Genomic DNA, 23,454 nt, shown 5'->3' on the forward strand with positions numbered 1-23,454 from the left:
GCTTATGGATTTACCCACCTAACCCACCCATTTCAATGAATCTTGTTATTCCTCCACTAGAACGGCGAGGTTGCAGGTAACCGTGGCCTGAATGTCGGTTGGTGGGTTTCTTTTCGGCGTAGGGTAGTTTGTTGTCTCCCTTAACGAGTGTTGTGGTCGCGTTATAGCATTGGTTGGATGTTGTCTTTGCGTTTGAGTGATGACTTTATGTGTCTTGATGTGTGACCTCGCTATTCGGCGATGACCGGCTGTAGTCACCAACACGAATATGTTTGCGTCTATTGTCTTTGTGACATATTTGTGTTGGTGACGATTGTAGTTTTTTTGTACTTGTAATAGTTGTTTAGGGATTTACTCAAGTTGTTTGTTTGAGCATATTCACTCCAAATCAATTTCTTGATCACTAGAACTTTGTACCAAAATGACACCTATGTACCTGTTTGTAATGTTTTATGAAATGTCACTCTATCTCTTATTGTAAAAAATAAAAAAATAAAAAATAATAAAAGTTAAAAAAAATAAAAAAGAGAAGCCAATGCCCCAATGGTATTGGTTGGTTTCCTTTTCCCGCGACATGAAAGTATTAAATTAAACAAGAGGAAGAGAGAAAGAAAGACCTTCCACTAACCCTAGAAACTATTATATATAGAGGCTTATCAGCCTTTATGCATCTTTATATTCTGCATGAATTCTAAAACCCAAAAATTCAACTTCTCACCTTGTGCAACTTACCAAAATATATAATTAGTAGTAGTTTATATTCTGCATAATTAAAGGCTCATCAGCCTTTCTGCATATTTATTTCTGCATACAGCGTCCACTGGTTTCTACTTCCCAAAATATAGGGTTCAATTTGTTCTCACATTTGTGTCATGACATTGACAGTGACAAATTAACCCCATAAAATTCCTGAAATTCATCCATATATTTCAAGTGAAAAGTAGAACTTTTCTTTGTTATTTATAGAATTAATTTATACTGAGCAACCCAACATGAAGAATTGCAAGTTTTCACTGCTTGTTTTCTGCATTTCATTCTTTTGCTTCTTATTAGTGTCCAACCAAGCCTGCAGATGGCATAACCATACAAAACAGACGTACTCTCACAAGCAATCCCACATTTCACCACCTCCTTGCTCTCCGCCTGATCCCACTACTCCTCCCGAAGAGCCGCCTACCAAGCCGTATCATTCCTCCGGTATTTTTGATGTAAGATCATTTGGTGCTGTTGGAGATGGCCAAACTGATGACACCACGGCGTTTAAGATGGCATGGGACACAGCCTGCCAAAGTGATGAATCTGCTGCAAGGATTCTTGTTCCCCAAGGTTTCTCATTCATGATACAATCTACAATATTCACTGGTCCCTGCCTTGGGGGCCTGGTGTTACAGGTAATGTACTAATTTTAGGCCTTTGATTTGGATTAACCTTTACCTTACTTTGGGCCAATCAGTTGATGGAGTACTATTTTTTTTGTTTGTTGGTATTGTGTATATTTGGTAATGAGAAGGTTGATGGAACTCTAGTGCCACCTGATGGACCAGGATCCTGGCCAAAGCACATCAGCAGGCACCAATGGCTGGTCTTTTACCGAATCAACGAGATGTTGCTGCAAGGCGGTGGTGTAATTGACGGGAAAGGAGAGAAATGGTGGAATCTTCCCTGCAAACCCCATAGGGTATTTTTTTTTAAAATATAAATTTGTTCATATTCTGTCTGATACTTTTTTTTGGGGTGATTCAAGCAATTTCTGATTCCATGAAAATTCGATGGCACAGGGCATAAATGGAACCACATTGCCAGGACCATGTGATAGCCCAATTGTGAGTTGAAAACATTGCATATATGTTTATCATATATATAAGTGTGTATATATACATACATATATATATATATATATCAGCTATATATGTTTAGTAATGAGCTCTAATGACATAAATTTGAATAATGCAGGCTATTAGGTTCTTTATGAGCTCCAATTTGACAGTTCAAGGACTTAGAATTAAGAATAGCCCCCAATTCCACTTCAGATTTGATAGTTGCAGGAATGTGCATATAGAATCCATTTCTATATCATCACCTGCTAACAGTCCGAATACAGATGGGATTCATATAGAGAAAACATATGATGTCCAAATTTATAACTCAGTCATTGCTAATGGTTAGCCTTAAACTACTTCCAATATCTTCAATTTTTCCTCGTTAATTTTCTCATGAAAAATTCGTTACATCATCTACCTGTATGTTAAAAGACCCAGCTCTCTTCTGTTCTGCAGGTGATGATTGTGTATCGATTGGATCAGGCTGTTATGATGTAAACATAAGGAACCTTACTTGTGGACCTGGTCATGGAATCAGCATTGGGAGTCTCGGAAATCACAACTCACGAGCATGCGTCTCTAACATTACTGTTAGGGACTCGATAATGAAAGGGACGGATAATGGAGTTAGGATCAAGACATGGCAGGGCGGGTCTGGATCGGTGTCTGGAGTAACATTTAGTAACATTCACATGGATAATGTTAGGAACCCTATTATGATTGACCAATACTACTGCCTTACCAAACGGTGCACCAACCAAACTTCAGCAGTGTTTGTATCGGACATACTCTATTCGAACATAAAGGGGACTTATGACGTTCGGAGTTCACCAATGCATTTTGCCTGTAGTGATGCTCTCCCATGCACTAACTTGACACTCTCAGAAGTTGAGCTCCTTCCTGCAGTAGGATATAAGGTATCTGATCCGTATTGTTGGAATGCTTATGGAGAGCTGCAGACACCAACAATTCCACCCGTCTCTTGCTTGTTGGATGGTGTTCCTCGATCCCTACTGGGCCATGAAATTGAGCGTTGCTGATTAACTGGTCTCATTTGTAAAGTAATCCACGTCTGGGCAAAATTAGTTGAGGGATTATGAATCCGTCCATCCGGTAAACCTCCTTATGTGATTATAGAGGACGACTGTTGTTTTATGTGCTCCCTACATATATACATAAATATGAAGTATGTTCTGTTTTTTCTTCCTCATGTTGATGTCTATATATGAATTTTCTTTTCTTCTAATTGAAAAAGCTAATGAAATTAGGTCCGGACTATTCCACCACAATCCATCAGTAACCTTACACTCTGCAAGTATTTGTTGGGAAATATACAAGAGACCTTGCTAGTAGAAATAAACCTACAACCCGTACATAAAATCACGAAAAGTGATTTCCACACTCATTTTATTTTTAAAAAAAAAAAATTCTTTAATTTTCTATTAACTTATTTAATCCAAAAACAAAAAAGAAAGTGCCGAATGCAGGTAGAAAAGAAAGTGTAAATTAAAGGTCAGCGGCCATGAATACCATTTACAGATGACGAGACTAATAAAAAATGTTTTCTTTCCTCTCATTAAGTGCACAAACACAAGTATGTGAAAATGCATATAAAATTGAAAAATCGCGACAGACCATGCAGACAAGGGGCGGCCACCAGTTTAGAAGTGTCATGCAATATTGCAACTTAAAAATACATACGCTCTAGCATTATTTCTAGAATGGCTAAATAGTTAAAATAGCCTCTGAAATTTGCATAACACATTACTTTAATTATTGAGATTGAAAATCAATATAAATGGTCCCTGAGATTGTCCACCATCCATCATTTTGGTCATTCGGTTAAAAACTCCGTTAAGTGTTCTGGAGCTCTTGGCTGGAAGTTTAGGCAATTTTCAAAGCATCGTAACTCAATCGTTTCTTAACCAAATTCGACCCATAATATATCAAAATGAAGATAGGAAAGTGTAGAACAAGATTATACCTATTTGGAAGCCCAATGGTTGCCGAAGATAGCCAGACAATAGCCTCAAAGTTGACTGGTCCGCGGAAAAACTGGAAAACTCGCCGGAAACTGGGTAAACTTTAAACGTTCTTAACTTCTTCAATAATCAACAAAATCAAGTGATTCCAAATAAAAATCATACTTCTCGATGAGATGAAGAGAATGGTACCTTTTTTGACAACTAATTCACTGTATTGTGGTCGAAAAACGGCTCGAAAATGGCTAACTCGAAAAATAGTTAGCCACTTTCGAGCCGTTTTTTTGCCAAACCACATGAATTAGCCGTCGAGAAGGTGCCATTCTCTTTGTCTCATCGAGAAGTATGATTTTCATTTTTGAATCACTCGATTTCATTGAGTATTGAAGAAGTTATGAACGTTTAAAATTTACCCAGTTTCGAACGACTTTTCCAGTTTTCCCCAAAGACCAGTCAACTTTGAGGCTATTTTCCGGCCATCTCCGACAACCATTGGGCTTTGAAATAGGTATAATCTTATTCTACACTTTCCTATCTTCATTTTAATATATTATAGGTCAAAATGCAAATACGACCATTGTCTCATAATTTTTTCAATTGTTTATTCTGCTTCAGATACAAATTCAAATGCAAATACTAACCTTATATTAGGCATGGTTTCACTTCCTAAACAATCAGTAAACTAGAAAAACTCCACCAATTAACTCTAGGCAGTGTTTAAAAAACGAGTACTGATTAAAAACTTAATCCTGTTTGAGACATATTGATGTATAATAAGCTTGAATATTTTAGTTTCATCCCTCTCAGCCGCAACAACAAACTCCCACCATTTTAAAGTCTAAACGTTGTGGCTGCTATAACTTTCTACTATTAAATTATAGACGTAATTGTGACATAGCTAACTAGAAAGAACTATTTATTTAATGATGATTTGGCAACGTGATGACAGAATGATAAGACCCTTTACTTTTACCTGATCAACCCTACAAAAAGTAGAAGATTCCAATTTTCTGCATGCCAAATTTGTTTGTGTATGTTATATTGAGACAATTATTATATAAAAAATGGGGTTCAAAATAATTAAAAGCATAAAATATAATATTCTTTGCAAGGACAGGATGAGAAAGAAAAGAAGATATTAGAGAATAATGCCCAGAAATGTGTAAATGAGAATATATATTATTGTAACAGGTGTAATAATAGAGAGACTATTTGTTTATATTGAGTTTTGTAAATTATAAAATGTGGTTGTTGATAATTTAATTATTACTTAAATATTGATTAGCGTGTTTATATTCTATTGGTAACACATCTTATAATTTACAAGTTTGATCTACTTAACATTATTCTTACTCTTATGGGAGCAAGTGAAGTTACGAGAGGATTGTCGACCCCAAGCTGCAGTCAGAAGCACTAACTTTAATTGAGAATGAAGTGGAGGGAGGGACAAAAGGCAATCTTCTTTAGCTTTCTTTTCTTGCACGCGCAGTGGCAACACACACTAATACAATCATACATACATACATGCATATATACATATATATATATATGTGTGTGTGTGTGTGTGTGTGTGTGTGTTATCATACGTATATACATGACGCTTCAAGAATCAATGGTTTCTGTGGAGTTGAGTTGATATATATGAGGATCCATTCGGGTTTGTATAGACTGTATATATATGTATGCTCTGACAAATTGTAGGTAGGTGCATGGGCTAATGTCCAATGGCCACCCACCAAACTTGCCTTTGCAATCTCTCTCTCTCTCTCTCCCTCTCCCTCCCTCTCTCCATAGTTAATAAATTAAACATCTCAAGGGCCTCAGCATTCATCAAGTACTTTCATAGTATCTCATTTGTGTATTAGTTTACATTCAGTGATGGGGCACTTGTCACTTGTCAGGGTTGGTTTAGAGATTTTTAAGGTCCGAAACGATGCTAAAAAATGTGCCATCATTTCATATAAAAAAATTATTTGTTTTCACACGTAAGATATCGATAAAATTATATTTAGAAAAACAATTCAAACACAATAATTTAGAAACACATAATAACTAATTTATTTTGTATCGAGGGAAGGAAACCAAAAACCTTTGGGCTTACAAGTAGATAGATTATGAGTTTTGTTTTCCATTTGAACTTTTAAAGTGTTTTTGTATAAATCGTGAGGTGAGGTATTTTTTCTTATTTACTAACCTCGTCAATATAAGACTAAAAAATAATAATGTTTTCGAGTCTTTAAGGATATGTATAAGTAATCGATGAACACTAAATTAAACATTTTGATGACACGTAATATTATTTGTAAATTTGATCTAAAAATTTAGTCTACGCGTTACTCTTTGTTGAATATTAGACTTGAATTGGAACGGATATTTAAAAATAGCAACACACATAGCTACTAGCTAGTAAATCAATTAACAACCAAACAAAAATTTGTAAAAATTGAAAAAAAATAAACATGCCCATATCATTTCGAACTTAGGACCTCGTTAATTTTAAACAACAAATATCATTGCTTCTAATTAAACTTCTTGATCATTTAGCCAAATTTTATAAATTTATACTGTTATGAAAAGAAATTTGTAAAAATTAAAAGCACACATGGTGTTTTGAACTTAAGACCTCCTCATTAATTTAAAACCACCAGTTCTAGTTAAATTTCTTTGTCACTAAACCAAATTTTATAAATTTATATTCTTTTAAAAACATATATAAATATATCACCCTAATAATTTTGGTGCCCCATATTTTTTTGAACCTTAACCGGTCGCCTTGCCTACGCTGGGCTTGGGCCGGGCCTGGCACTTGTTGTCTTGTACAAAATTCTCAGCACCGACAAGAATTTCTGAGAACTCTGAAGCTGGGATATATAAAAGAAATTCCCATGTAACTAAAGGTCCCTTGCCTTTTTCTATGTTCTACATATTAAGCTCTTCGGCTTTTGGCCCATGACATTTTCTTCTCAGAATCTTAAGTAGTTTCTTCATCCAGCCATTTCAAAAAAAAATCAAAATATGAATACAACTTACATGTTTTGGGGTTGATACGGGGTCCAATATTTGTCTAGTTAACATGGTATTAGAGTTTTGGTTTCGAACCCTTAAGTCCATGCTCTCCACTTATTTCTCAGGGTGGGGTTTACTGTGAGGGATCAATGGACATAGTGCATTTCATATGCATGATACATTGCTGAGATATTCCCAAAAAGTTATAAAATTTTTCGAAGTTCTAAAAGACGATAGGCGCTAGTTGGGCGGCAGGTTGGGATTTAGCACCTAGGCGGCTAGGTAGGCACCTAGACGGATTAGGCAGATTTAAGTAAATCTATTATATTTTGTGTAAATAAGTGTTTGTTTATACTTAAAATATATATAATTGCATCATAAACTATACAATATAGAATGACATATATATTATGAAGTATTGGAACATAATGAAACTATGGGGAACAAGCATATAATGTGTGTTCATTTAAGTATTCAATAAGTCTCTTACAATTTATTGAAAAAATAAAATGCAAATTGAAAGTTATTTGTTTTCTGTTTAAGCGAGTCGCAACCTACGCAGGTGCCTAGGTGGATCTGGGCGGGCTAGGCGGGCTAGACGGGCGCCTTAGTAGGTATAGGAAGGCGCCTCAGCAAGTCTAGGGTGCCTTTTCTTAATTTTCAAACGCCTAGGCATTAATCGAGATGGTTGTCAGCTGCCTAGTGCCTAGGCGAGAATTTTTAGAACAATGATTTTTCCACAACACATACAGTACATACATATTAATCTGAAAACCCATTGAAACTAAAGTTTCTCCTATTCATTTTTTGCACTCTTCAAAATTAAGGTCCAAATGTTAACCACTCATTGCAGTCACGATCACACATAAAGCCACTCCACTTGAGAATGGTGAGGAGCAAGTAACATCACAAAGACAGATGATGTGCACAAGGAAAAACATCACATATGATCCAACATTATGATAGCAGAGTGTCATAATGCTACAGAGAAATTGAAACTTATTTGGAAAGTTGGAAGTAAATAAGGGCCGAGGACGAAAGTGCTTGTGCTAGAAGCTCCAAAAGTAAAGAGATTTGAAGCACATCACATATACTGCCATAGGAATGCTGGACTGTCGCATGCAGGCATGACAGGCTGCCTAAAGTTCACCCAAGAAAAGAAAGGAATCTAGTTAGCCTACTAAAATCATCTCTCATCTACCACCACAAACATAGATATTAATATATCGTGTACTAGCAATTGCCTAAAAATGACATGTAAAGAAACAAAGTCATTTGCCATCCTTGGATATATTGAGAGATAACGGTAAGAAAATTAAAGAACAAAACAAAAGAATCCATCACCTGTTGTTGGTATCAGTATGACACTCCTACAGGCTCAACATTTAGGGAGGTCAACGTAAAACAAATCATGAAAATGAAAGACACAAGAACAAGGATGATCTCACAAGGCAGTACTCATGCACATGGCTAAGGAATCTTGTAAATAAATCTCATTTGGCTTTGTTTGTTGCAATCTCAATTTACAATCAACCGGAATGTATATTTAATTATTTTTGTTGCGAATTTAATTATTCGAATTAAATTAATCTCAATTATATGCTCGAAAATCTTACAATAGCATCCATAAGATTCAATGTTTTTTTTTATGGTAGTACAATACAACGCACAAGATTATGAAGTTTTCCCCGAAAAGAAATAATATTAGAGGTAATGCAAAGTCCCTCCACATTGCACAAATTAATTTGAATGAAATAAAAATAAGGAAGACTAATGAAAATGAATTGAAAACTTTGAGTTTTAACGATAAGAACAAAATAAAGGGTAAAGTGAATAGTATCAGGATTGACTTTTTAGTGTAAAAATGTAATTTTTCATTAAAATGAATAGTACATGGATCTTTTCGTTAAAGTTCTCATAAAAATATTATTTGATTTAAAAGAAATCAACATAACAAACATATAATGAAGAAGGTGAGAAGAAAATAAAATAAAAACAAATTGAGAGCATCATTAAGTCAGATAGGTGAGCACAAAGAAGTTTTCAAACCACACGCGATGACTCTTAGCCCAAACAAAATTAGGATAATGCATGTGTTCTTTCGGCGGTAAAAGAACCTACTTGTCTTCCCACTTATTATTATTGCTCCTTAGTATATGTATAAAAATAAATTTTGACTTCGGAAAAAGGAGGCTGCTCCTTCGTGTTAGAAGGAGGACAGACGAGAAGAGAAATTGGAGAAACTTCATGTTCCAAATTCCAATTCCAATTCGGAAGACCATAAAAGCGAATTAAGAAATTTGCCAATCTCAAAAATTCACAATTTTGAAGTTCTCTAAATCTCCTCCTCCTCCTCCTCCCTCTTTTCTTGTAATCAAATCAAGTTGTCCACAACAACTTTACGGTTGAAGCAGAAAATACAGGTTAAATTTTGATTTCGACCCATTCAAAGTCTCTTCATTTTTTTCTACGCCTGACTGCTTCTCTTTTGCTTTTTTTTGGTTGGCGCTTTAATTTTTTATCTGTTTATAGGAATTGGGCTTGAAGTGTGGTTCGTTGTATTTATTTCCTAGTTGGGTACAGAGTCTAGCCCATCGCATTTTTCATTGGTACAAAGCCCATCACATTTTCAAAGTTTCAAAAATGTAGCAAAAACACTTTTTTGCTTCATTTGAGCCAAAAGTCCCTCGAAAATGTAGCAAAATTATTTAAAAACATAATTTGGCAAAACATCAGATCCATGATTTTTAAAGTACAATAAAGTAGAATTCATAATTTACGTACTTTTATAACTAGTCGTTAAGCTTCATTCACAATAAAGTATAAGAAGTTTCTCCCTTTAATAATATTTTCTCACATTTATTAATACAAGCGACATTTTATATATACTAATCTATACTATTATTAAGAAAAATTCTCATTGTCAACCTTTTTCCCTTTTTTTTCTTATTTTTCTCTCACTTTTGATACACACTTTTGATACACACTATTGACAAAAAGAGGGCAAAGTAATAATTTTCTACCTTTTGACAAAATGGCAATCATATCACTATTTTTCCTATTTTACCTTTTTTTTTTTTTTAGATAATGACAATCATATTTTTCCAATTTTACCTTCACTTTTGATACACAATATTTATATAAGGAGAACAAAACAGTAATTATGTAATATTAAAAAAAAATGCACTTATTAAGAGAAATTGTTCACACACAAAAAGTATATGCTCTATACTAGTATATCTTAAGAGAGAAACGGTTTGAGTGAGTTGAAAAATAAGTGTTGCTTAGAATTGGTGGTGATGTGAAGGAGGAATAATTGATGGCGATGGGTTGCTGCTCAGAGAGAATCCGTTGGGAGATTGTTGGGGTTTTGTTGGTGATGGTGGGTATTGTGTTCATCTTGAGGAAAATCCAATCCAGTTGAGGTTTTATATGCACAAAAAAGAAGCCAGTGAGAGGAATTTCAATTCGAATATCTGTGAGACTTTTTTTTTGTTTATCAGGTTTACATGTGAGTCCTTGCATGAAATATGAAACTACGTACATATATTATTTCACTAACGAAAAAATAAATAAGATTGTCGATACATCTGAAGATTACATGTAGATTAACTTTTTTTTTTTCGTATTGAATTACAAACTATTTAAAATTACTGAATCTCTAGATAACCTAACACTATTTTTAAAAGAAACCTTGGCAGTATGAGAAGAAATTTTATTAATAACGAAAAAAAAGTTATACCTAATCAGGAAAGGAACAAAAACCTTACTCCTCATAATAAAAGGAAAAAAACATGAAAAAGAACGGGACATAAACCGTACTCCTCTAAAAAGATACAAGAAAATGAGAACATATAATCTAATACTTAAAATATCTAAAATACTATAATTTTTCAATAAATTCTCATAAACGTGTCTTCATTTCATCAAAACCGTACACTGTAAAGATGTAGTAAGTTGTTCACGATGAGTTAGCTTATTGTTATTCCTTGTATCTTTTATACCATGCATTTTATTTTTATTTCATCTCTCTCCTTTTTCTCCCTACCTTCTATTCTTTTTTTATCTTTTCTACAATCATCGTCAAGCTTCAGAATTGATGGCTGACAATAACAAACGTTAATTGCGTGGGTGTAGCAATAACAAAAGTTAATGATACCTTCCCAGTTGCAAATTGCGGCGGTCAAAATCTTAAGGCCGACAATCAAAAATAAGGGGCCAGCAATTAGTATTAAGAAAATATACAATGTTTCAAACATGAAACGCAAGGCCGGGCTTCTGGATCGTCAGCCGACATGCTGTTCATCCACCCACCGAATAAAAAACCAGTACGAGAATATAACACAGCCACGTCCCTTCCCCGGTGACGTCATTTTGTTCCTCGCAACCTGATTTGACTATTATCTCCATCAAATAAGGGTAGTTTTGTCACGGCCGGTGGGGGTTATTTCGTCTTTCTGTCCTTGTTGTCTATACCTAATCGGACAGCGGGGCTCGTTGTTAATTCATCGTATTACAACGTTACACGTATAAGGATGATGATTTTTGGTGACCCTAACGTGATTACGTCATCAGTATATGATTTTTGTTGTCTATATATATATATATATATGTATATATATATATGCATGTATGTCTGCATAAGAAGAAGTCTAAGATTAGAAAGCAGAAGACTCAACAAAAGTTGCCAACCATGGAAAATAAGAAGAAGATTGGAGCCGATGATCAGGTGGATATTAAGGTCTGGAAACATCAGGATGATCAGGTGGATGAAGAGAGCGAGGAGATGGAGATTGAGAAGTTTTATTCGTTGATTCGGAACTACCACGACGCTCGTAACCGTCTAAGATTTAGAAACGCAACACCGCCACCGCCGCAACAAGATCACAGTGATGGTCATGAAGTATTGTCGGAAAACAGCAAAAAGAGGAGAAAAACAATGAGCGAGGATGATGATGATTCAGCAGGAGGAGGTAATTGGGTGCCAAGTTTTGAGGTGGGGGATTTTGCCAAAGAGGTGGAGTTTCGAGGACCTTCGCCTTTACTGTTCCATTCTCTCTATTCTTGTAATGATACTGCTACTACTGCTGATAAAAAACAAGATGATGGAAACAACGAGTCTCTGGACTTGAAACTCACCCTGTAGACTGTAGGCTTGTAGCTAGTGTGTGTGATTTCCAAGTACATCTTAAATTAATCTGTAATTAACTCATTAAAATTTCTTGTGTTAAAATTTAGTGTTCTCAGTTCTTGATGCTGTGTAATTTGAATGTTAAAATTCAAATCATTAATTACTCTCCCTTGTAATATTAATCCAAGATAGATGAATGGGTTCTAGAGGGAAGTAGAAGAATTCCGACCCATAACTCGTTTAGAAGTGATTTTAAACAACTAAAAGTGCTTTTGGTAAAAACGTTTTTGTTTGGAAGAAACACTAATTATGTGCTTCTTGCAAAAAGTACTTAAATTCATTTTCAGAATTTACTTGCATCTTTACCAATGATTGATTCCAAAAAACACTAATATCAAAAACATTTCAATCAGTTTAAAATACTTTTAAACACACTCTCACTTGCTTAAGAAAACAGCAAAATGATTTTAGGTGGGAATAAATTGGGGGGCCATTTTATGCTGTTGGCGCAAGAAATGTTTGTTTTATGAATGAATCATGCTGCATGACAACCGGCAACCGTAAGTTTGTGACTACTTTTCTTTTTAATTGTTACAGAAAAAGAAAAATAATAGACCAAAGAAAGAAAAAGAAAGTCGACAGGGAAAAAGAAAGAAAGAAAGAAATAATAATAAAGGGTCACAAACGGCGTTAGCCCAACCAAAACATCCATTGTCCCAACAGAGAAAAGAGCGAACCAGGCAAAATTTTAGTCGTCGGGAGTATATATTTCTCAGTCGTGGGAGTATCAAGGAGGTTTTCTTTTCCAATTCGGAGAAACCCAACCAATACAGAACTACATATTTGCTCAACAAGGATCCCAAATGCCCTTTAGAGCAGTTCCACCCTTAATAAAGATGCGCTAGAAATCAGCGTATTTTTTTACTCAGTGAACAATGATAGATCCCAATGAAAAAAATAACCTAATGCATTTTATTAAAATATGATTAAATAAAATACATCTCCAATTGGACCTTTAAAATTATGATTTTAATAGGTTTTAAAAACCTATTTCGTTACCCAATCCATCAAACACCCCCATCACTTTTGCCATTTTTCCCACCAGTTCTCTCTCTCTCTCTCTCTCCCCCTCTCTCTCCCTCTCTCTCTTTTCCAGCTCACTGCTCTCCTTCTCCTTCCTCTTCAAACCCTTCAACAAATCAAACACAAAATATTATTTTTGTAATCCCTGGAGCTCAAGGAACCCAACCATGGCCTTGTATGCGGCATCGGTGCATGGTGCGAGGTCCTACCATTGAAGCTAAGAGCTTGAGCTCTCAATTTCTAACCCCAGGTGATGTTTCTATCACTGTATTGGTTAATTCAAGGGCTTAATTCCCTGCATGTGATTCTGACAAAGGAAAACAGACAAACTCCGACGAGTTCAAGGTCCAATTATCGGTGAAATCTCCTGCGTTTCACCTGGGTAAGTTCTCAATCCTATTCTTATGGTTTCTAACTTATAAATCGTGTTGGAAACCTTTGCGTTGATGCAAACATGTTGTCGGTGCAATTTTTTTTTTTCTTCAGATTTTCCAACGAACTCAGGCCATCACTTTCAGGTGCAAAAAAAGGAAAAAAAAAGTGACTAACATCAGCCTGAGTCATGTAGGCTGTCCCATGGGTCTGTCAATTTTGGGCCAGTCTCTTGCCTGGCTTGGGTTGGGTGCCAGCCTATCCGCTGGGCTAGAGTGCAAAGCCTGGGTGCCGGGCCGCCATTTTTTTGGCTGGGTGCCGACCTATCAGTTCCTCGGTGGAACTACTCTTATATGATGTTACCATCTACATCTACTTGTAGTATAATGTGTGTTTTTAGGAAGTGGAATTGTACATGCGATTCATGTATTCAGAGAAAATACTTGTATAAAGTGAATTTGGGGAACGCAGAAAGAAAGAAAGAAAGAAAGAAAAGAAAAAAAAAAGAAAAAAAAAAGAAGGAAATTATGGTTTTCTAGATACTAGTATACGTAATTATACAATAAAATATAATTTTATCATTTACTTGTATTGCATCTCGTGAATAAATACAAGATTGCAATAAATTTCACTCAAAATTTACACAAAAGTTCTATAAATCAATGAAATTTTATGAAGATAACAAATCTATCAAAATTTCTCAAAATTGTAATTGAGGTCACACTTTTCAGAGATGTGGTTTACATGTCATATAACAGTTTTTCTTCTTTTATGATTGAACCAAAAAGTTATGTAAAAGTACATGATTGCAATTTTTACTTAGGTAGATCAAATAGAATGTAGGAGAAACATGATTTCAGTCGTACCACGCAACAGAAATGAACAATAAAATATTCTGAAAAGTACAAAACTCAACAAGACATACACTAACAAACCTACGTTGAACTTTTGTATTGCTAGCCGTCCTTACTTAAGTGTTATTTAGATGAACACCGTTGAACGTTGGTAGACTTCCTCACAAGCAAAGATCGCACACAACTTCCTCACGACATATGATAACGTATGAATGAAGGTTAGGTTTCAAAAACTTTTATTAAGTTGCTCTCAAAACAAAACGTAACATATGCTAAACCTCTTCTTTTGCTCTTAGATGCAACGATGAGTATTAGGGTTATGCAAAAGGTGGTCTTGCGAATGATACAAACTTTGTTATTTGTAGGGATTGCAAGCCTAAATATCATGGGATTAATTACACCAACATTCCTTAAGATTTTTCATGTTTTCACAAAAACTCCTCATGTTAAAATTACACTAACATCCTTTGAGGTTATTTTTTAGGGTAAATTTGTAGACTAAATTTTGTAAACTAAAGTTGATAATTGGATTATTACTTAAGCTTTGATAAACGTGTTTATTATTATATATAACTAGTGGTGAGGTCAGGAATTGTCGGGAGGAGGGGAGAAATATGAAAGAGTAGAAGCTTCTACCTTTCTTTTTGTCACTCTCCATAAAAATACATTCGGTTGCGAAAACTCGTCAAACACTTTCACAACCTCACTCATTTCTCCTCATTTGGAATAAATGCAATACATATTGAGTGCAACCTTGTCTTGTATCTTAACAAACCCATGTATGATTTTCTCATATGTGAGTGCTTTGATCTCGCAGTCGCCTTCAGAGCAATGAGAATGGTGAAATTATCAGGCTTTACCTCATTGCATCTTTACTTAGATTTCATGTTATGGAAGAGATACAAGGCATCTTCCCAACGATTCTCTCTAGAGTAACTCTTGAGCATGGAATTCAAGAGAGAGGCAGTTAAGTAGTTTATTTTGTCAAACACCTTGCAGGCATGACCAAGGGACTCATATAAGTATGCTCATTGGGTTCTTTTCCCTCAATCAACATTGTATGAAGATACCTCTTGGTCATCATATACAGTTGTGGTGCATAATGACCTTAAATGGAGCCTCATAAGACTTGAAACTTTTCTACTTACCCAATTCCTTCATACTATCAAACAACTTAACTGACTCTTGAATAATGACTGTCTTATCGTAGTCCTCATTAACGACGTCGTTCTGTGTTTTTTTATCCCAGGACCAAAACGACATCATTTTGACCTAGGTATTTAAAAAAATAAAACGCAGAAGAAGTAGCAAAGCATAAAACATAGAAGCAGCGAAGTAGCGCAACATATTTCTATATCAGTGCAGAGGACCAGATGGGCGAGATCCTCACTCTCAAAGCTGATTTCCAGTGACCGAAGAAGCGACTGCCCCTTCTTGTCCCCATATATCTTCGCCTATGTTTGTGACATATCATTTAGTTTGCAAAGTTCATCTACAAATTTAATTTTCCTAGCATTATTCTTTTTTTTTTAATATTACTATCAAGAGGTGAGGGAAGAGTTTGAAACTCTTTTATTCACAAAAGAAACATGGAAAGTCAAACTAACGTTTTTGTGACATTAAAAACATTGTTTTTAGTGTAACCAAATTGCACATGGGACGAGTAGAAATGAAAGAACATTGTTTTAAGTGTAAAACAATTGCAGATGACACGGGTGGATGAATCTTTAGATATATCATAATTCCGAATTTATAGAACGATATATTTGAGAAATAAATTGGTATCGAATTCGTCATTTAGCATTTACGAGATTCAAAGCTAGGACTTTTCAATTACAAGTGAAAAGTTGTGAAAAAGAATACTATTAGATCGGAATACTAATTGGCAGCATTAGTTCACTTAAAAAAGAATTGGATACCCCGACATATGAGCTCGCTTGGATACATTAAAAGTTAGAACAACTAAATAACCGGTGGAAGAAATCATTGTACTCAGTCTATCATAGCATGATGGCCAAGATGTCTGTTTTTACCACCAACTCTTAAATGGAAGAAATCAGGTACAGATGAAAAGGACAATGATGATGGAGATGGGCATTGAGCTGCTCCATTAATGCAGTAAAACATTTATCATCAGGATACAAATAGAGCAAGGAAAAATGATGTATTCGGCGATGAAATACCTTGGGACAAGCAAGAGGCACTACAGTTCTGCTATGGATCTATTAAGCCGCAACCAGCTTTTGGGGTAAAGGGAACCACAATAAAATTGTCAGCCTATGTATGCTGATTGGACACGGAATATAACAAAGCTGCCCAGCAGCATTGAAATTTAGCACAACAGAGGTGACAAGAAGGAGGAGCAATCTAGCAAATCGTTTAAGAAATGAGGGCAGAGCAAGCAGAGAAAGCAGAGCGCAAGGGCGACATCATATCTGCAGCATTTGTTTAATAGCATAGGGCTACCCAAAGGCGGGTAGAGCAACCACAGTTTCTTGTAACCCTTAGCCTGACTCGAAATGACCAATTTATCCCGATTACAAAATAACTCCTCCAATTCTCAGGTTGCCAGGTTCGATTATTGTTCTTTGTAATGAAGAATGATTTCCTACTCTAGGAGCCATGTATTTTCCTTAAAAGTAATTTCTAAAGTAAGCAAACAAAAGAAAAATAGAGCAGTTTCATTTCATACACCAGTAACCAGAAGTAGATATAATCAAATACACAAAGGACTCTAGTAACCAGGACTTTATGAGCGTCATGAACATTGTAAAGGTTGAAATACTGCTCAGATTTATAGATCCAAGCAAGAGGATCATCATCGTCGGTAAATTTAGGGAAATCGAGGCGATGCTACCAAGGAGGGCCGAGCGTGAAGCCACCGCCATCAAACTGATCGCGACGAGGGTTTCGGGGGTTGGTCATACTGCGAAACTCCACATCCTTAGTCATAATCAGAGAAGGAACGCTCGAATCTGGGACTGGAATACTCGGATCGGACGACGAGACACCACCGACTTGTAGAAAATGAAGCTCACGGCAGAATTGCTCAAAGCCGACCGTGAGTTTAGTGTCCTTGTCTTGGGAATGAGCTTGGAAAACAGTGGAAATGGAGGAATGGAACATCAGAGAAAGAGATTCCAGAGAAGACTCCACTGTGGCTAAGCGAGCATCCATGGCGGCTTGGCGAGAGTTGTTGGATTGGCGGGGCATACAAGAGGGACACCAGGAAAGAGAGGTTGTAGCAACAATGGTATGGAGATGAAGGAAGGAGAAGCAGAGAGAGAGAGAGCGAATATTTTTTTCTTTTGGAGAATATTTTCTTAATTCATTCAATGACCCCCCCACAGATAATTGCCTTGGGTTTTATACAACTTTTGCAACCACTAAATTGCCAGATGGTAATTACAATCACTTACTTAATAGACTAATTAAGCTATTAATTCTTAAAACTAAACAGCAATTAAGATAGTCACTAAGTTTATAAGCTAAGTGACTAATTCATAACAAAATAATGTTTACCAAAAATAAGCACAATGCTAATGTGCAATGATTACAAAGGAACACTTGTGGAAGACAAAGGAAGGAAAATGTATTTTTACAAAGAAGCAAAGCAAAACAAAACAAAGCGAAAACGTGGAACTAAAAACGGTGAAAGCCGTCTACATGTTCTTAACTGAAGGCGAAGAAAAATACACAACGAACATGATGCTTTAGTCGTTAGCTGTTACTAGGACTCTTCCCAAGAGTAGAAGAAGAGCCAGGGGTCCTCGGACTGTGCGACCCTCTTCCACCAGAAAGAGGACTTCGCTCTCCTCTTAACTCACTTACGCGAGGACTGAAGGTCGGGTGTGGACTCCCAAGGATTTCAGGGGCATTTGCTGGTGTTGAAGTAGAGCTTGTGATCTTTGGACTGCTGACATGCCTAAACTCACCTCGGCTTCTGGTCATAACTTCGTCCAATATTTCTGCATCCCCTGCGCAGGAAGCTCCAGCTCCCAACTCTATCTCCTGTTTTCTTCCAAATACATCGAACACAACATTAATATTGGTTCACATTTGACTAATGTACTAAAATTCATTAGCTATAAATAAGATGGTGAAGTTTTCTTTTTGTCACACAGCCTGTCATGTTATGTCGCCATACGTTTATATGCTAAAGGGAATGTGAGTTTTACCGTTGCAAGGTTATATGTTAAAGCCGGAGCCTCTTCATACTCTGCTGCATCCAAGTCCTGAAGGTGTGCTCCTTTGAAAAACTTGGGGAGTACGTATTGTCTCACAGGAACCAAGAGCATGATCATCATTGGAAACATAACCCCAGCAATTGGAACCCAAGTAAGGCCAAAACATACAAGCAAGTACAGAGTTTGGAAAACCGTGAACATCGCGATTGACTTGAAAGGCACAGTTTCTATAAAAGTAGCGTGATTATCCTCGAGGACTCTGCAGGATGATGAAATGCCATATATGAGGAGGAAGTACAGTTAAACATGTATGAAATGAGTGAGAAAAGATTTGATTTGAAGGTTTACTTGAATCTTCTACTTGGAGCTGTAAAGAGAAATAAAATCCTTTCCCAAAATTGGTTGCCGGGTAAGCTTTCAATGGCCATGAAGGCAAAGTATCCCCAAAGGACTGAAGTTGGGATTCTTTTGAGGATAGGCATGGCTGCAACACATCCCCCCACCAATACCGCTTGAAGCAGGTTACTGAGACGCTGCTCTTTCACCTCAACCGGCAATAGATCATCAATCTCTTTCTCAATATCAAATATTGTCTCATCAACTGGTGCATCAATATAATTTCCCATACTTGAAGCTGCCTGGATAGTTGATTCTTTTAATTCATTCAGTCCCTGCAATACAAAAGTGTTTCAATTATAGCACGATGATCACCTGGTAATTAATGTCATTGAAATGTTCTAAACTGCGGCCTTGTTTCCATTGCAAGTCAAAGCCACAGGTTTAATATATCAAAAGACTTGAAAATCAAAATATGTATTCTTGTCATACTCGAGATGAGGCCTCCTGGTAAACCAAAGGCGTCTGCATTTGTTGATAGGCATCTTGCATATTTCCATATAGTTGTCCCAAGCTAGCATTCTTTCTCATACTTCTGCGTGCTGTTGCTACAAGACGATTACGAAGCAACTGCAAAAGTATACATCATTATGATCAGAAAACAGAAAAACTGACGATTACAGAAACATAACAAAAGGATACAATGGAAGGAAAAAAGTTAGGTAAAGAAAAGGTTTTGTGTGATTACCTGGTGTTTAAGAGTAGCTAAACTCTTTGTATGCATTGGAGACTGTGGGATGACTCCATTTGATGGAGGAATTCCAAGCAGACCACACATTAAAGTCTGCCATGAGAAAGCGAGAAAGTTATACAAGACTGCTTTCGGAAAAGGAAAAGTTGAATGTGAGGAAGGATCAATTTGCTTTGCATACCAGAAACCCCAAAAGAAGCAAGTCATAATGGTAAGAAGATGGCTTTCTTAAGTTGAACTCTTTCTGCTGAGATAGTTGGGATGCTACACTGTGATCAAAATAGTAAAGCACCGCGATCATCGTTGCTGGAATGAAAGCTCCAATGATATAGAGGACTGGAACATTGAGCATGTCCTGTGATATGATTCCACTTATAAACCAACGTCAGCTTAATTTATCTTCTTAATTTACTGAAACTAATTACATAATTGAATTCGGAAGACATGCCTTAATGACAGTCCAATTGTCATATGCACCAGGTGACCATGGATTTGGGCTAAAAAGGCGCCTTGGGATGCCATGTGGAACACTACTAGTTGGAATGTAAGACACACCAGTCCACACCAGAACCATAAGTGGCACACCATAGTCTGCTACAAAGCTTCTTAGCCAACCTGCAACACCAAAAAGCATTGCATTACATAAAATCAAACTACATTCTATACATGCTTGCTTTCTTAATTAGCACAGGAGATGGCAATTAGTGGCACATGATGTTAGTCTTACCAGTGCCATAGCGCCATGACCTTGCTTTCCTGCTTTTTAATGCAGTGAGAAGAAGGCCAAATGACAACACCAAAGCAAACATTCCATTTGCAAACCTCCATGAAGGTATAAATTGTAGTAAACTAGCATCTTCTCTTTCTGGTAAGCGAAACTCATCCACAAGTCCCTACAAAATCAGACCACCAAAAAAATGCCCCAGTTCAAGTTTTCATTTTTCTTGTTTTCCTAAGGACATTAATGTTATTAGCTCAAAATATTCATCCTAGACTCCAATTTTTGTCTTTTAACATTTGTGAGAATGAGAAATGAGTGGTAGCCGGTAGACCTATTTGATAACCATTCTGTTTGTAGTTTTTAGTTGGAAATAAAGAGAGAATACAAGGAAGAAGGGAGGGGATGAATAAGGAGTGAAGAACGAAGTGTAGATGGAATGGAATCCAACATGAAAACAAAAATCCAAAAATAGAGAGAATTTTAAGTAGGTGTTCTTTTTCTCAAATGACAAGCAATATTCTATTCTAATCTAAACTAAAGAAAGATGGAAGAGTTTGAATCTAGGACGTAGTGGGTTGAAGAAAAATTCCCTAGTTCCCGGGGCAATTCACTGCTTGCAAGTAGGTGTTCTTTTTATCTAATTTCTAGTGTCCATTTTATATATCATTTCATGTGTATTTCTCCTTCCTCCCTTCCACCACACCCCTCTACCTTCTTGATTCGTCTATCCTTCCATCAATTTTCTCTTTATAACTAGTGAAAACAAAATAAAAAACAAAATTATCATCAAATAAACCCCACAATTTTTTTAATACAAGACTCAGAACACCCATACGTAAATTAAAATAAGAAGTGGCGGTGGAAAGAGTCAAAGATGGGGAGGTCACTGAGGTGGGGGAGAAGTAGAACCTAAAAAATTATATCCATTTGTTTATTTACTATTTCTTTCGTCAACCAATCTATGGAGTGACATTTTCTAATATTCTAAGTTTCATCATGTGACCAGAACATTATTGAATAGAAAAATAAAAAAATAAATAATAATAATAATTAGGTAAGAAGAAATCGTACTTTAATGGCTTGCTGCATGAAGAGCATAGCAATAAGTAGACCAAACAACTCCCCAGCCACTCTTGTAAACCTATTTATTATGGAACAAGCGCCTAAGATTGCCAATAAGAACAGTAAACCAGCTGTCCATACACATACCCTACAAAATTCAATATTCCCCACAATATCAGGGTTAGTCAAACAACTTCAAACAAACAATTAAGGCAAATTCATGGAATTCGACCAAAAGTACACATGAGATGAGAGGAGAACTCGAGAGTCGAGACCTTCAAAAAAATTAGGAATGTAAAGGCTTACCATGCGGACCATGCTAGAAAGAGCTTTGGACCCAAGCCTGTACGTTCTTTGGCAAAATTGAACATGAAGGTGTACATGATAACAGTAGGCTCGGCCACACCCAATATCAGCAAGGGTTGACCTCCGACGATGGAGTGTATGATCCCACAAACTGCCGTCGATACTAAGGTTTGCACTGCTGTCAAAACTCCATCTGCAAACAGTAATTTGATTCATTAATTAATTAACTAACTGGAAATGCCAAGGAGATCATCTTTTGAGATTGTAAATCTAGTAATGTGGTAGTTGATAATTGATTTTCAGTTTTAATGATATCAAAGAAAGAATCTATCTATCAACTGTTACATCATATTGTCTACACATATAATCTAAAAGGAAGTTCTCCCGAATATCACCCTAACTAATTAGTTCACATGCCAGCCAATAAATATTATAGAAGAAAGAAAAAAAACAGCTTAATATTCACGCACTATATTATTTTTGTCTGTCATTCTCCTTTGAATCCTTTCCTACTTTTTGTTTTCCATACCAACTAACAAGTTGTTAATATAGTGATCGAAAAGGCTAGCTCAAGGTGCAAGTAAACTATCTTGAAATGTGAGACCTTTAGAGAACAACAATAAATATTATACCATTGTGCCCTTCAAGTTAAAAAGGAATTACTATTGTTGTGAATTGGAAATCTAATATTGCAATTATTAGCAAAAAGTTTCAAATTCAACTATCATGACGAGAATATTAAATTATGACTAATTTATTATGTGAGTTAAGTAAATCGTCACTCTGAATAAGGTTGTACATAAACAAGTAAAAATAAATAAATAAATTCAAGACTTGGAGTTGGAGCAGTTGATGAGTCGCAAAACATACCAGTACTTCGATCCAATTGTTCACCAAATGAAATGACTGGGATTGCAGAAGCAAAAAATATGTAGGTTGTAGGAGCCAAAATCCTGAAAAAAACCCAATATCAACAAAAGTTTGCATTTGATTCAACATAAAGGTAAAAAAACGATATTGCATGAGTTGGCGGAGAAATTTTTTGTGTAACGAACTATATTTTTGAAACAGTAAAAAATCTGTCGAGTTGATGGGAAGTGATTTCCGCATGTTCATTATGTTCTTTCATTGCACACCTCACTTTATTTTTTACTTTTATATTTGAGCAAATGAATGTAGAATAAAGTAATTATATGTAGTATATACCTGTATCCAGCTTTAAGGCCCCCAGTCCAGTCTTCCTTGTAGCACTTCAATCTTCCTCTGAGATCATTCTTGATTCCCTGCAAAGGCACAAATGTCTCTTCCATGCTTCTGTCTCTGGTGTCTGATCGGTATTACTGATTTCTTTAAGTAAAATAGAGATAGCCTCCCTCCACTGAAAAATTGCTAACAGTTTGCAGTAAGCAGAGTGCAAGAGATTGCCATAACTTGAACTGGCTATCAAAGTAACCACCTAAGTTACATGGTCTGGGATTTTTTACCAGATTCAACCAATGCAGTGTGGAGAGAAAGCAAGGAGGGTGGACCAAATGGGGAAATTAGAAGGAGCTAGCAAAGCAGAGTCAATGGTGGTGGTAATTTGGAAGAGAAAGAGAATTAAGTTCAGAATCTTGAGATAAGAGAAGTGGTCTGGGATGTCTAAATATATAAGGTTGAAAAAGGTTAACTACACTCACCGCTTAGGTTTCTCGAGTTTTCATAAAATTTCCTCACGTTTGAGATATTACGCTGACACTCTTTAGATTTTAATTTACTTTCAAATAACACCTTGAGTAAAAAGCCTAATAATAAATAGACAACTTGACCCTTATTAATTACGTTTTTTTTTTTACCATTATTA

At 36.0% G+C, this 23,454-nt stretch overlaps 3 protein-coding genes across 4 annotated transcripts; 2 read left to right on the top strand and 1 right to left on the bottom strand.

Annotated features, from left to right (window-relative positions):
* Positions 1-992: 992 nt before the first annotated feature.
* Positions 993-2,860, top strand: LOC137738783 (polygalacturonase At1g48100-like). The gene is made up of 5 exons (XM_068478257.1): positions 993-1,391; positions 1,511-1,678; positions 1,779-1,823; positions 1,954-2,161; positions 2,277-2,860. The coding sequence occupies exons 1-5, from the start codon at positions 993-995 to the stop codon at positions 2,858-2,860; spliced, it is 1,404 nt and encodes a 467-aa protein (XP_068334358.1).
* Positions 2,861-11,501: 8,641 nt separating this feature from the next.
* Positions 11,502-11,954, top strand: LOC137740785 (protein NIM1-INTERACTING 1-like). The gene has a single exon (XM_068480589.1). It carries the CDS (start codon positions 11,502-11,504, stop codon positions 11,952-11,954), a length of 453 nt encoding a protein of 150 aa, XP_068336690.1.
* Positions 11,955-17,913: 5,959 nt separating this feature from the next.
* LOC137740640 (probable boron transporter 2) lies at positions 17,914-23,178 on the bottom strand. Of its 2 annotated transcripts, XM_068480475.1 has the most exons (13): positions 22,818-23,178; positions 22,417-22,564; positions 22,308-22,332; positions 21,612-21,813; positions 21,315-21,453; positions 20,250-20,415; positions 19,971-20,137; positions 19,704-19,877; positions 19,520-19,615; positions 19,264-19,401; positions 18,784-19,106; positions 18,427-18,694; positions 17,914-18,259 (listed from the first exon to the last, which is right to left on the bottom strand). In XM_068480475.1, exons 1-13 carry the CDS (start codon positions 22,919-22,921, stop codon positions 17,969-17,971), a joined length of 2,241 nt encoding a protein of 746 aa, XP_068336576.1. In that variant the 5' UTR covers positions 22,922-23,178; the 3' UTR covers positions 17,914-17,968. The 2 variants fall into 2 exon arrangements, with proteins under 2 accessions (XP_068336576.1, XP_068336577.1); XM_068480476.1 differs by lacking the exon at positions 22,308-22,332 and having other exon boundaries at positions 21,612-21,804; positions 22,482-22,564.
* Between the last annotated feature and the right edge of the window lie 276 nt (positions 23,179-23,454).

The sequence above is a fragment of the Pyrus communis genome, chromosome 7, assembly GCF_963583255.1.
Source record: "Pyrus communis chromosome 7, drPyrComm1.1, whole genome shotgun sequence".
Lineage (NCBI taxonomy): Eukaryota > Viridiplantae > Streptophyta > Magnoliopsida > Rosales > Rosaceae > Pyrus > Pyrus communis.

What these genes read in the sequence shown, in the direction of transcription:
- LOC137738783 (XM_068478257.1), top strand. Translation starts at nt 993, where the DNA reads ATGAAGAATTGCAAGTTTTCACTGCTTGTTTTCTGCATTTCATTCTTT. An exon ending in TTGGGGGCCTGGTGTTACAG is followed by an intron (nt 1,392 to 1,510) that starts GTAATGTACTAA and finishes GGTAATGAGAAG; the next exon opens with GTTGATGGAACTCTAGTGCC. An exon ending in TAACTCAGTCATTGCTAATG is followed by an intron (nt 2,162 to 2,276) that starts GTTAGCCTTAAA and finishes TCTGTTCTGCAG; the next exon opens with GTGATGATTGTGTATCGATT.
- LOC137740640 (XM_068480475.1), bottom strand. Translation starts at nt 22,921, where the DNA reads ATGGAAGAGACATTTGTGCCTTTGCAGGGAATCAAGAATGATCTCAGA. An exon ending in TTTGAAACTTTTTGCTAATA is followed by an intron (nt 21,814 to 22,307) that starts ATTGCAATATTA and finishes GAATCAAATTAC; the next exon opens with TGTTTGCAGATGGAGTTTTG. An exon ending in ACCAGGAGGCCTCATCTCGA is followed by an intron (nt 19,107 to 19,263) that starts GTATGACAAGAA and finishes TTTGTATTGCAG; the next exon opens with GGACTGAATGAATTAAAAGA.
- LOC137740785 (XM_068480589.1), top strand. Translation starts at nt 11,502, where the DNA reads ATGGAAAATAAGAAGAAGATTGGAGCCGATGATCAGGTGGATATTAAG.